Source organism: Lepidochelys kempii, chromosome 1 (assembly GCF_965140265.1).
Source record: "Lepidochelys kempii isolate rLepKem1 chromosome 1, rLepKem1.hap2, whole genome shotgun sequence".
Lineage (NCBI taxonomy): Eukaryota > Metazoa > Chordata > Testudines > Cheloniidae > Lepidochelys > Lepidochelys kempii.
In genome coordinates, this window is record NC_133256.1 from 2,695,330 (window position 1) to 2,707,256 (window position 11,927).

An 11,927-nucleotide genomic window follows, 5' to 3' on the forward strand; every position below is an offset into this window, starting at 1 on the left:
GTGTGGAAAAGTCCAGCCACTGGCAGGAAAAGAGCTGAGGCTGAAAAATAAACACATCTAGGATAGAATCATAGACTCCTGTGCCTAGCATTAGGAGCCCCGGGACATGAAGCACTGAGACATCCTGACACCAGAGAGATAACTAGAACCTTCTGACCACCAAGGTATCATTACGCAATGAACAGAGATATTTTGGTTATACCACCCCAGACATGGAGATGGGTAGGCTTCGGTGACATCACAGGGTGATACATGACCTTGTCAGAGGGTGAGGAGCACAAGCGTCCGGGGGGCAGTACAATCCCTACTCCCAGTATGGTGTAAATAACAGTGAACTATAAAACAACTTGTTCGTCCCAGGGGATGCTGACAAGTCCACTCAGTGTTCCAGCTGTTCCATTGTATCAGAGTGCTCAAATTTGAAGGGTCCTCTAAGATATAGGATGCTTCTCATTGTGCTTCACGACAATAAACCAGTGCTTGGGTGCCTTTGTTGCTCAGTTAAACTGTGGTTGTGTCAATTTCTTCGATCACGGAGTGTTGTCTCAGTTACCTGCAGAAACTGAGACAGCATACAGGCAGGGGTACACACACAGCCCAACATCTGTCAGCACTCTCAACGAACATTAAGGACAGTTTAGAGGAGCCATCTGTGGGAAGGGATCAGAAGTAGACCCCATCGACCGGAAGGCATGAGATGCATTGTTGTAGGGATGTGGGTTCCATGAACACCACTCCCAAGAAGAGTTGACAGTTGGTGGTCATGGACTCCCTCCTAAATCCAAAAGTGGATGCAATACTCCAGATGTGGCCTCACCAGTGCCCTATAGAGTGGAATAATCACTTCCCTCACTCTGCTGGCAATTCTCATACTAATGCAGACCAATATGCCATTAGCCTTCTTGGGAAAAAGGGCACACCACACATAGGATGGAAAAATACCAGGCACTGCTACAGGCTGGAGACTGATTAGCTAAGCGGCAGTTCTGAAGAAAAGCACATGGGGATTACAGTGGACAAGAAGCTGGATATAAGTCAGGAGTGTGCAACTCAACCCTGGGCTCAGAGTGTCAGCTGGCTGTTGTTAAGTGCTGAAGGCTGGAATGTTGTTGTTTTGGTAACGCTGTTCGGGCTGCTCAGTACTTCTGTCCTTGGGGCTCCTGTGTTATCAGTATTCACAGGTAAGGCAACCTGCTAATTCAGCAGACCTTGATGTTATTCATTAAAAAAACCCACCAGAACGTTTCCGTGACAAAGTCACCCAACCAGCTTTATTACCTTTTAGACATATTCTTATCACCGTAGCTGTGAGCCAAATGAGGAAATGAGTTACAGTTTACCAGACAGGGCTCATGTCTAACAAAGTACAAACACAGGATATGGGGTCCTGTCTCTGTCTGGTGAGCTGCCGGCAGAAGGTGCATGACAGAAAACCCCAGAACAGCGAATTTAGAATCCTAGAATATTAGGGTGGAAGAGACCTCAGGAGGTCATCTAGTCCAATCCCCTGCTCAAAGCAGGACCAACACCAACTAAATCATCCCAGCCAGGGCTTTGTCAAGTTGGGACTTAAAAACCTCTAAGGATGGAGATTTCGCCACCTCCCTAGGTAACCCATTCCAGTGTTTCACCACCCTCCTAGTGAAATAGTGTTTCCTAATATCCAACCTAAACCTCCCCCACTGCAGCTTGAGACCATTACTCCTCGTTCTGTCATCTGCCACCACTGAGAACAGCCAAGCTCCATCCTCTTTGGAACCCCCCCTTCAGGTAGCTGAAGGCTGCTATCAAATCCCCCCTCACTCTTCTCTTCTGCAGACTAAATAACCCCTGTTCCCTCAGCCTTGCCTCATAAGTCATGTGCCCAGCCTCCTTATCATTTTTGTTGCCCACCACTGGACTCTCTCCAATTTGTTTGCATCCCTTTTGTAATGGGGGGCCCCAAACTGGACACAGTACTCCAGGTGTGGCCTCACCAGTGCCGAATAAGAGGAAATAATCACTTCCCTCCTTCTGCTTGCAATGCTCCTACTAATACAACCCAGTATTAAGGAATAACATGTCCACTGTTTTCCCCTCATCCATAGAGCCAGTTATCTCATCATAGAAGGCAATTAGGTTAGTCAGGGATGACTTGCCCTTGGTGAATCCATGCTGACTGTTCCTGATCACTTTCCTCTCTTCTAAGTGATTCAAAATTGATTCCTTGAAGACCTGCTCCATGATTTTTCCAGGGACTGAGGTGAGGCTGACTGGCCTGTAGTTCCTCAGATCCTCCTCCTTCCCTTTTTTAAAGATGGGCCCTACATTAGCCTTTTTCCAGTCATCCGGGACCTCCCCCAATCGCCATGAGTTTTCAAAGATAATGGCCAATGGCTCTGCAATCACATCCACCAACTCCTTTAGCACCGTTGGATGCAGCACATCCGGCCCCCATGGACTTGTACTCGTCCAGCTTTTCTAAATAGTCCTGAACCACTTCTTTCTCCACAGAGGGCTGGTCACCTCCTCCCCATGCTGTGCTGCCCAGTGCAGCAGTCAGGGAGCTGACCTTGTTCGTGAAGACAGAAGCAAAAAAACCATTGAGTACATTCGCTTTTTCCAAATCTTCTGACACGAGGTTGGGGTGTGGGAGGAAGTCAGGGCTCTGGGCTGGGGGTGCAAGTTCTGGGGTGGTGCCAGGGATAAGGAGTTTGGGGTGTCGGAGGGGGCTGCTGGTTTGGGAGGTCTCTGGGTTGGGGCTGGGGCATGGGTTTACCTTCCTGTCCTGGCTCCGTACTGCTCCCCGGGCTGCAAGCAGCCAACAGGTCTAGCTTCTGGGGGAGGCTCGGCCTGCTTCTCTCACCTGCAGGCACCACCCCCCAGGTCCCATTGGCTGGTTTCTGGCCAATTGGAGTGTAGAGCCAATGCTCAGGGAGGGGGCAGCACATGAAGCTCCCTGGCCCCCATAGGTAGAAGCCAGACCTGCTGGCTGCTACCGCGGTGCAGTGCAGGGTGGGGCTGGAAGAGGTAGAAATTAGTTTACCTTGGTTCTGCAGCACCACTGATGGGACATTTAATAATCCAATTGCCAGTGCTGACCAGAGCCTCCAGGGTCCCTTTTCAACCAGGTGTTCCAGTTGAAAACCAGAGCCCTGGTCACTCTTAAATGCAACCTACATGGAACTACTGTAAGGTGGTTATATAACTGGTTGGAAAATCATTGAAAGAGAATAGTTATTAGTGGCTCACAGTCATTCTGGAAGGGCATAACAAGTGGGGTCCCTCATGTATCAGTTGTAGGTCTGGCATAGAGAGTACACTTACAAAGTTTGTGGATGATACCAAGCTGGGAGGGGTTGCAAGTGCTTTGGAGGATAGGATGAAAATTCAAAATGATCTGGACAAATTAGAAAAAATGGTTTGAAATAAATAGGATGAAATTCAATAAGGACGCATGCAAATTGCTCCGCTTCTGAAGGAACAATCAGATGCAAACATACAGAATGGGAAATGACTGCCTATGAAGGAGTACTGAGGAAAGGGATCTGGGGGTCATAGTGGACCACAAGCTAAATATGAGTCAATAGTGTAACGGTGTTGCAAAAAAAAGCAATCATCATTCTGAGATGTATTAGCAGGAATGTTGAAAGCAAGGCATGAGAAGTAATTTTTCAACTCAACTCTGCACTGATCAGGCCTCATCTAGAGTATTGTGTCCAGTTCTGGGTGCCACATTTCAGGAAATATGTGGACAAATTGGAAAAAGTCCAGAAAGAGCAACAAAAATGATTAAAGGTCTAGAAAACATGACCTATGAGGGAAGAATCAAAGAATTGGGTTTGTTCAGTCTGGAAAAGAGAAGACTGAGAGGGGACATGATAACAGTTTTCAAGTACATAAGAGATTGGTCCAAGGAAGAAAGGGAAAAATTGTTCTTAACCTCTGAGGATAGGACAAGAAGCAACAGGCTTAAATTGTAGCGAGGGAGATTTAAGTTGCTCACATTAGATAAAACTTCCTAATTGGTTAGGCACTGAAATAAATTGCTAGGGAGGCTCTGGAATCTCCATCATTGGAGATTTTGAAAAGCAAGTTATCTTGACTTTAGCAAAGCCTTTGATGCAGTCTCCCACAGTATTCTTGGCAACAAGTTAAAGAGGTATGGATTAGATGAATGGACTATAAGGTAGATAGAAACCTGGCTAGATTATCAGGCTCAAAGGGTAGTGATCAAAGGCTCGATGTCTAGTTGGCAGCCGGTATCAAGCGGAGTGCCCAAGGGGTCAGTCCATTTTTGTTCAACATCTTTATTAATGATCTGGATGATGGGATGGATTGCACCCTCTGCAAGTTCACAGATGACACTAAGCTCGTGGGTGAGGTAGATACGCTGGAGGGTTGGGATGGGGTGCAGAGTGGCCTAGAAGAATTGGAGGATTGGGCCAAAAGAAATCTGATGAGGTTCAACAAGGACAAGTGCAGAGTCCTGCACTTAGGACAGAAGAATCCCATGCACCGCCACAGCTAGGGACTGAATGGCTCGGCAGCAGTTCTGCAGAAACGGACCTAGGGGTGACAGTGGACGAGAAGCTGGATATGACTCAGCAGTGTGCCCTTGTTGCCAAGAAGGCCAATGGCATTTCGGGATGTATAAGTAGGGGCATAGCGAGCAGATCGAGGGACGGGATCTTTCCCCTCTATTCCTCAGTGGTGAGGCTTCATCTGCAGTACTGTGTCCAGTTTTGGGCCCCACACTACAAGAAGGATGTGGAAAAATGGGAAAGAGTCCAGCAGAGAGCAACAAAAATGATTAGGGGACTGGAGCACATGACTTATGAGGAGAGGCTGAGGGAATTGGGATTGTTTAGTCTGCGGAAGAGAAGAATGAGGGGGGATTTGATAGCTGCTTTCAACTACCTGAAAGGGGGGTTCCAAAGAGGATGGATCTAGACTGTTCTCTGTGGTGGCAGATGAGGAGTAATGGTCTCAAGTTGCAGTGGGGAAGGTTAAGGTTGGATATTAGGAAACACTATTTCACTAGGAGGGTGGTGAAACACCGAGTATAGCTTTCTTGAGGTCCAGCTTAAAGGTTACCAAGGAAAACAAAAACACCTGGGTTTAGCAAAGAGGAATCCACAAGCCATAAAGAAATAAAAAGTGATAAACCTAATTGCATCTTCTTAGGGTATGTCTACACTACGAAATTAGGTCGAATTTATAGAAGTCGTTTTTTTTTAAAATCGGTTTTATATATTCGAGTGTGTGTGTCCCCACAGAAAATGCTCTAAGTGCATTAAGTGCATTAACTCGGCGGAGCGCTTCCACAGTACCAAGGCAAGCGTCGACTTCCGGAGCGTTGCACTGTGGGTAGCTATCCCACAGTTCCCGCAGTCTCCGCTGTCCATTGGAATTCTGGGTTGATATCCCAATGACTGATGGGGCTAAAACATTGTCGCGGGTGGTTCTGGGTACATATCGTCAGGCCCCCGTTCCCACCCTCCCTCCCCCCGTGAAAGCAAGGGCAGACAATCATTTTGCGCCTTTTTTCCTGAGTTACCTGTGCAGACGCCATACCACGGCAAGCATGGAGCCCGCTCAGGTAACCGTCACCCTATGTCTCCTGGATGCTGGCAGACGCAGTACGGCATTGCTACACAGTAGCAGCAACCCCTTGCCTTGTGGCAGCAGACGGTACAGTACGACTGGTAGCCGTCATCGTCATGTCTGAGGTGCTCCTGGTCGCCTCTGTGAGGTCGATCAGGAGCGCCTGGGCAGACATGGGCGCAGGGACTAAATTTGGAGTGACTTGAGCAGGTCATTCTCTTTAGTCCTGCAGTCAGTCCTATTGAACCGTCTTATGGTGAGCGGGCAGGCGATACGGACTGCTAGCAGTCGTACTGTACCATCTTCTGCCGAGCAGCCATGAGATGTGGATGGCATGCAGTCCTTCTGCACCGTCTGCTGCCAGCCAAAGATGTAAAAGATAGATGGAGTGGATCAAAACAAGAAATAGACCAGATTTGCTTCCCCCCCTCCCCTGTCTAGGGGACTCATTCTTCTAGATCACACTGCAGTCACTTACAGAGAAGGTGCAGCGAGGTAAATCTAGCCATGTATCAATCAGAGGCCAGGCTAACCTCCTTGTTCCAATAACAACGATAACTTAGGTGCACCATTTCTTATTGGAACCCTCCGTGAAGTCCTGCCTGAAATACTCCTTGATGTAAAGCCACCCCCTTTGTTGATTTTAGCTCCCTGAAGCCAACCCTGTAAGCGCCCCTCCCAGCGTCAGAGCAATGGCAAACAATCGGGCATCTGAGAGTGTTGTCCAGAGCACTCACAATGGAGCACTCTGATGGGGCTAAAACATTGTCGCGGGTGGTTCTGGGTACGTGTCGTCAGGCCCCCGTTCCCTCCCTCCCTCCGTGAAAGCAAGGGCAGACAATCGTTTCGCGCCTTTTTTCATGAGTTACCTGTGCAGACACCATACCACGGCAAGCATGGAGCCAGCTCAGGTAACCGTCACCCTATGTCTCCTGGGTGCTGGCAGACGCGGTACGGCTTTGCTGCACAGTAGCAGCAACCCATTGCCTTCTGGCAGCAGACGGTGCAATACGATTGGTAGTCGTCCTCGCTGTGTCCGAGGTGCTCCTGGCCACGTCGGCTGGGAGCACCTGGGCAGACATGGGCGCAGGGACTAAATTTGGAGTGACTTGACCAGGTCATTCTCTTTAGTCCTGCAGTCCTATTGAACCGTCTTATGGTGAGCGGGCAGGCGATACGGACTGCTAGCAGTCGTACTGTACCATCTTCTGCCAGGCAGGCAAGAGATGAGGATTGCTTGCAGTCGTATTGTACCATCTTATGCCAGGCAGGCAAGAGATGAAGATGGCTAGCAGTCGTACTGTACCATCTTCTGCCAAGCAGCCATGAGATGTGGATGGCATGCAGTCCTTCTGCACCGTCTGCTGCCAGCCAAAGATGTAAAAGATAGATGGAGTGGGTCAGAACAAGAAATAGACCAGATTTGTTTTGTACTCATTTTCCTCCTCCCCTGTCTAGATCACACTGCAGTCACTCACAGAGAAGGCGCAGCGAGGTAAATCTAGCCATGTATCAATCAGAGGCCAGGCTAACCTCTTTGTTCCAATAACAATGATAACTTTGGTGCACCATTTCTTATTGGAACCCTCCGTGCAGTCCTGCCTGAAATACTCCTTGATGTACAGGCACACCCTTTGTTGATTTTAGCTCCCTGAAGCCAACCCTGTAAGCCGTGTCGTCAGTCGCCCCTCCCTCCGTCAGAGCAACGGCAGACAATCGTTCCGCGCCTTTTTTCTGTGCGGACGCCATACCAAGGCAAGCATGGAGGCCGCTGAGCTCATTTTGGCAATTAGGAGCACATCAACCACCACACGCATTATCCAGCAGTATATGCAGCACCAGAACATGGCAACGCGATACCGGGCGAGGAGGCTATGTCAGCGCGGTCACGTGAGTGATCAGGACATGGACACAGATTTCTCTGAAAGCATGGGCCCTGACAATGCATGCATCATGGTGCTAATGGGGCAGGTTCATGCTGTGGAACGCCGATTCTGGGCTCGGGAAACAAGCACAGACTGGTGGGACCGCATAGTGTTGCAGGTCTGGGACGATTCCCAGTGGCTGCGAAACTTTCGCATGCGTAAGGGCACTTTCATGGAACTTTGTGACTTGCTTTCCCCTGCCCTGAAGCGCATGAATACCAGGATGAGAGCAGCCCCCACAGTTGAGAAGCGAGTGGCGATAGCCCTGTGGAAGCTTGCAACGCCAGACAGCTACCGGTCAGTTGGGAATCAATTTGGAGTGGGCAAATCTACTGTTGGGGCTGCTGTGATGCAAGTAGCCCACGCAATCAAAGATCTGCTGATATCAAGGGTAGTGACCCTGGGAAATGTGCAGGTCATAGTGGATGGCTTTGCTGCAATGGGATTCCCTAACTGTGGGGGGGCCATAGACGGAACCCATATCCCTATCTTGGCACCGGAGCACCAAGCCGCCGAGTACATAAACCGCAAGGGGTACTTTTCGATAGTGCTGCAAGCTCTGGTGGATCACAAGGGACGTTTCACCAACATCAACGTGGGATGGCCGGGAAAGGTGCATGACGCTCGCATCTTCAGGAACTCTGGTCTGTTTCAAAAGCTGCAGGAAGGGACTTTATTCCCAGACCAGAAAATAACTGTTGGGAATGTTGAAATGCCTATATGTATCCTTGGGGACCCAGCCTACCCCTTAATGCCATGGCTCATGAAGCCGTACACAGGCAGCCTGGAGAGTAGTCAGGAGCTGTTCAACTACAGGCTGAGCAAGTGCAGAATGGTGGTAGAATGTGCATTTGGACGTTTAAAGGCGCGCGGGCGCAGTTTACTGACGCGCTTAGACCTCAGCGAAACCAATATTCCCACTGTTATTACTGCTTGCTGTGTGCTCCACAATATCTGTGAGAGTAAGGGGGAGACGTTTATGGCGGGGTGGGAGGCTGAGGCAAATCGCCTAGCTGCTGGTTACGCGCAGCCAGACACCAGGGCGGTTAGAAGAGCACAGGAGGGCGCGGTACGCATCAGAGAAGCTTTGAAAACCAGTTTCATGACTGGCCAGGCTACGGTGTGAAAGTTCTGTTTGTTTCTCCTTGATGAAACCCCCCGCCCCTTGGTTCACTCTACTTCCCTGTAAGCTAACCACCCTCCCCTCCTCCCTTTAATCACCGCTTGCAGAGGCAATAAAGTCATTGCTGCTTCACAGTCATGCATTCGTTATTCATTCATCACACAAATAGGGAGATGACTACCAAGGTATCCCAGGAGGGGTGGTGGAGGAGGGAAGGAAAATGCCACACAGCACTTTAAGCACAGCACTTTAAAAGTTTACAACTTTAAAATTTATTGAATGACAGCCTTCTTTTTTTTGGGCAATCCTCTTTGGTGGAGTGGCTGGTTGGCCGAAGGCCCCTCCACCGCGTTCTTGGGCGTCTGGGTGTGGAGGCTATGGAACTTGGGGAGGAGGGCGGTTGGTTACAGAGGGGCAGCAGTGGCAGTCTGTGCTCCAGCTGCCTTTGCTGCAGCTCAACCATACACTGGAGCATTCTGGTTTGGTCCTGCAGCAGCCTCAGCATTGAATCCTGCCTCCTCTCATCACGCTGCCGCCACATTTGAGCTTCAGCCCTGTCTTCAGCCCGCCACTTACTCTCTTCAGCCCGCCACTTACTCTCTTCAGCCCTCCACCTCTCCTCCCGGTCATTTTGTGCTTTCCTGCACTCTGACATTATTTGCCTCTGCGCATTCGTCTGTGCTCTGTCAGTGTGGGAGGACAGCATGAGCTCGGAGAACATTTCATCGTGAGTGCGTTTTTTTTTCTTTCTAAGCTTCACTAGCCTCTGGGAAGGAGAAGATCCTGTGATCATTGAAACACATGCAGCTGGTGGAGAAAAAAAAAGGGACAGCGGTATTTAAAAAGACACATTTTATAAAACAGTCACTACACTCTTTCAGGGTAAACCTTGCTGTTAACATTACATACATAGCACATGTGCTTTCGTTACAAGGTCGCATTTTGCCTCCTCCCACCGCGTGACTACCCCCTCAACCTTCCCCCCTCCCTGTGGCTAACAGCGGGGAACATTTCTGTTCAGCCACAGGCAAACAGCCCAGCAGGAATGGGCACCTCTGAGTGTCCCTGAAGAAAAGCGCTCTATTTCAACCAGGTGACCATGAATTATATCTCACTCTCCTGAGGATAACACAGAGAGATAAAGAACGGATTTTGGTTGAATGCCAGCAAACATACACTGCAATGCTTTGTTCTACAGTGATTCCCGAGTACGTGTTACTGGCCTGGAGTGGTAAAGTGTCCTACCATGAAGGACGAAATAAGGCTGCCCTCCCCAGAAACCTTTTGCAAAGGCTTTAGGACTACATCTAGGAGAACCGCAAATGCCAGGGCAAAGTAATCCTTTCACATGCTTGCTTTTAAACCATGTATAGCATTTTAAAAGGTACACTCAGCAGAGGTCCCTTCTCCGCCTGCTGGGTCCAGGAGGCAGCCTTGGGTGGGTTCGGGGGGTACTGGCTCCAGGTCTAGGGTGAGAAACAGTTCCTGGCTGTCGGGAAAACCGGTTTCTCCGCTTGCTTGCTGTAAGCTATCTACAACCTCCTCCTCATCATCATCTTCTTCGTCCCCAAAACCTGCTTCCGTATTGCCTCCATCTCCATTGAAGGAGTCAAACAACACGGCTGGGGTAATGGTGGCTGAACCCCCTAAAATGGCATGCAGCTCATCATAGAAGCGGCATGTTTGGGGCTCTGACCCAGAGCGGCTGTTCGCCTCTCTGGTTTTCTGGTAGGCTTGCCTCAGCTCCTCCAGTTTCACACGGCACTGCTTCGGGTCCCTGTTATGGCCTCTGTCCTTCACGCCCTGGGAGATTTTCACAAAGGTTTTGGCATTTCGAAAACTGGAACGGAGTTCTGATAGCACGGATTCCTCTCCCCAAACAGCGATCAGATCCCGTACCTCCCGTTCGGTCCATGCTGGAGCTCTTTTGCGATTCTGGGACTCCATCATGGTCACCTGTGCTGATGAGCTCTGCATGGTCACCTGCAGCTTGCCACGCTGGCCAAACAGGAAATGAGATTCAAAAGTTTGCGGTTCTTTTCCTGTCTACCTGGCCAGTGCATCTGAGTTGAGAGTGCTGTCCAGAGCGGTCAGAATGGAGCACTCTGGGATAGCTCCCGGAGGCCAATACCATCGAATTGTGTCCACAGTACCCCAAATTCGAGTCAGGAACGTCGATTTAAGCGCTAATCCACTTGTCAGGGGTGGAGTAAGGAAATCGATTTTAAGAGCCTTTAAGTCGAAATAAAGGGCTTCACTGTGTGGACGGGTGCAGGTTTAAATCAATTTAACGTTGCTAAATTCGACCTAAAGTCCTAGTGTAGACCAGGGCTTAGACATTTCCTTATCTACTTACATATCTGTGGTTTTAAATGAGTATTTTCTAGGTATGATACTGATGATTTTTCATACCTGGCCTCAAGTCTCTTACAGTGTAGCTGCTGCCTGTTTCTTTCTAGCCGAGAGAACAATAATCAGACAAAGCGAGGGGCGGGGATTCACAATTTTAGAAAAAGTTCTGGCCTTCCCATTGGCTCTTTTGGCCAGGTGCCCACTCACTTCATAGCGGTGAGACTTTTTAACTCTTTACAGGCAAGGCAATCAGGGTACAGCTGCTAAGGAGGATTCTGTAGCTAACTGAATGGTTGGGTGATCATAAAAGGGAGCTACCCTCCCCCCGTCATTTATCACAGGTGCTAACCTGTGTGGAGCCAGGTGTGTGCTCCCCTACCTACCATCACTGCCGGGGAGAAAGAGCAAGCCCTTTCCTGGGCAAGTGTGGGGCTCTTAGGGGACAAAAGTGCAGGCCCAACCCCACTGCAACCTAGATAGCCGGGAGGCTCCAAGTGCTCGCTAGGACACATAGACCTGTTGGAACGTGCACCCCTCAACCTTCCCCCCACCAACCTCAGCCACCCATCCGAGAGATCTGATTGGGAGCCTCTTCCAGCCCAGCCCCACTCCAGGCATGACTGTAATGCAGTGGGCCCTCTGTCCTGGGAGAGTTGGGAGCCCTGTGCACCCCTGCTTCCATTGGAGGAGTTACCTGGATGAGTGTCTGCCTGCTCAAGCTGCCGCATGGGTTCACTATTTCCAGTGCTGCATGTCTATTGTCTGGCTGCCTGCCTGCCTGCCTCTGTAAGCCCAGCTGGCTCTTGGATGGCGGATCAGATCAGGTGGGAGGTATCAAACAGTGCCCCCTTTAGGACGTCACCCTGGGTCTTCACCTGGACTGTCCATGACACACATTGCGTTTGACCCCCAGTCTCACTGTGATCTCTTAGGACTGCACT

The 11,927-nt window shown here is 49.8% G+C and overlaps 1 protein-coding gene across 1 annotated transcript in view; it reads right to left on the bottom strand.

The window, feature by feature from the left end:
* Nucleotides 1-10,794, bottom strand: part of LOC140905558 (uncharacterized) — a 32,526-nt gene extending 21,732 nt beyond the window's left edge. Inside the window, exons 1-2 of the mRNA XM_073329085.1 lie at nucleotides 10,032-10,794; nucleotides 8,919-9,444 (exon numbers count right to left, since the gene is read on the bottom strand). Coding sequence (XP_073185186.1) covers nucleotides 8,919-9,444; nucleotides 10,032-10,611 — 1,106 coding nt within the window. The 5' untranslated portion in view covers nucleotides 10,612-10,794. The remainder of the gene's footprint in view (nucleotides 1-8,918; nucleotides 9,445-10,031) is intronic.
* Nucleotides 10,795-11,927: the final 1,133 nt, after the last annotated feature.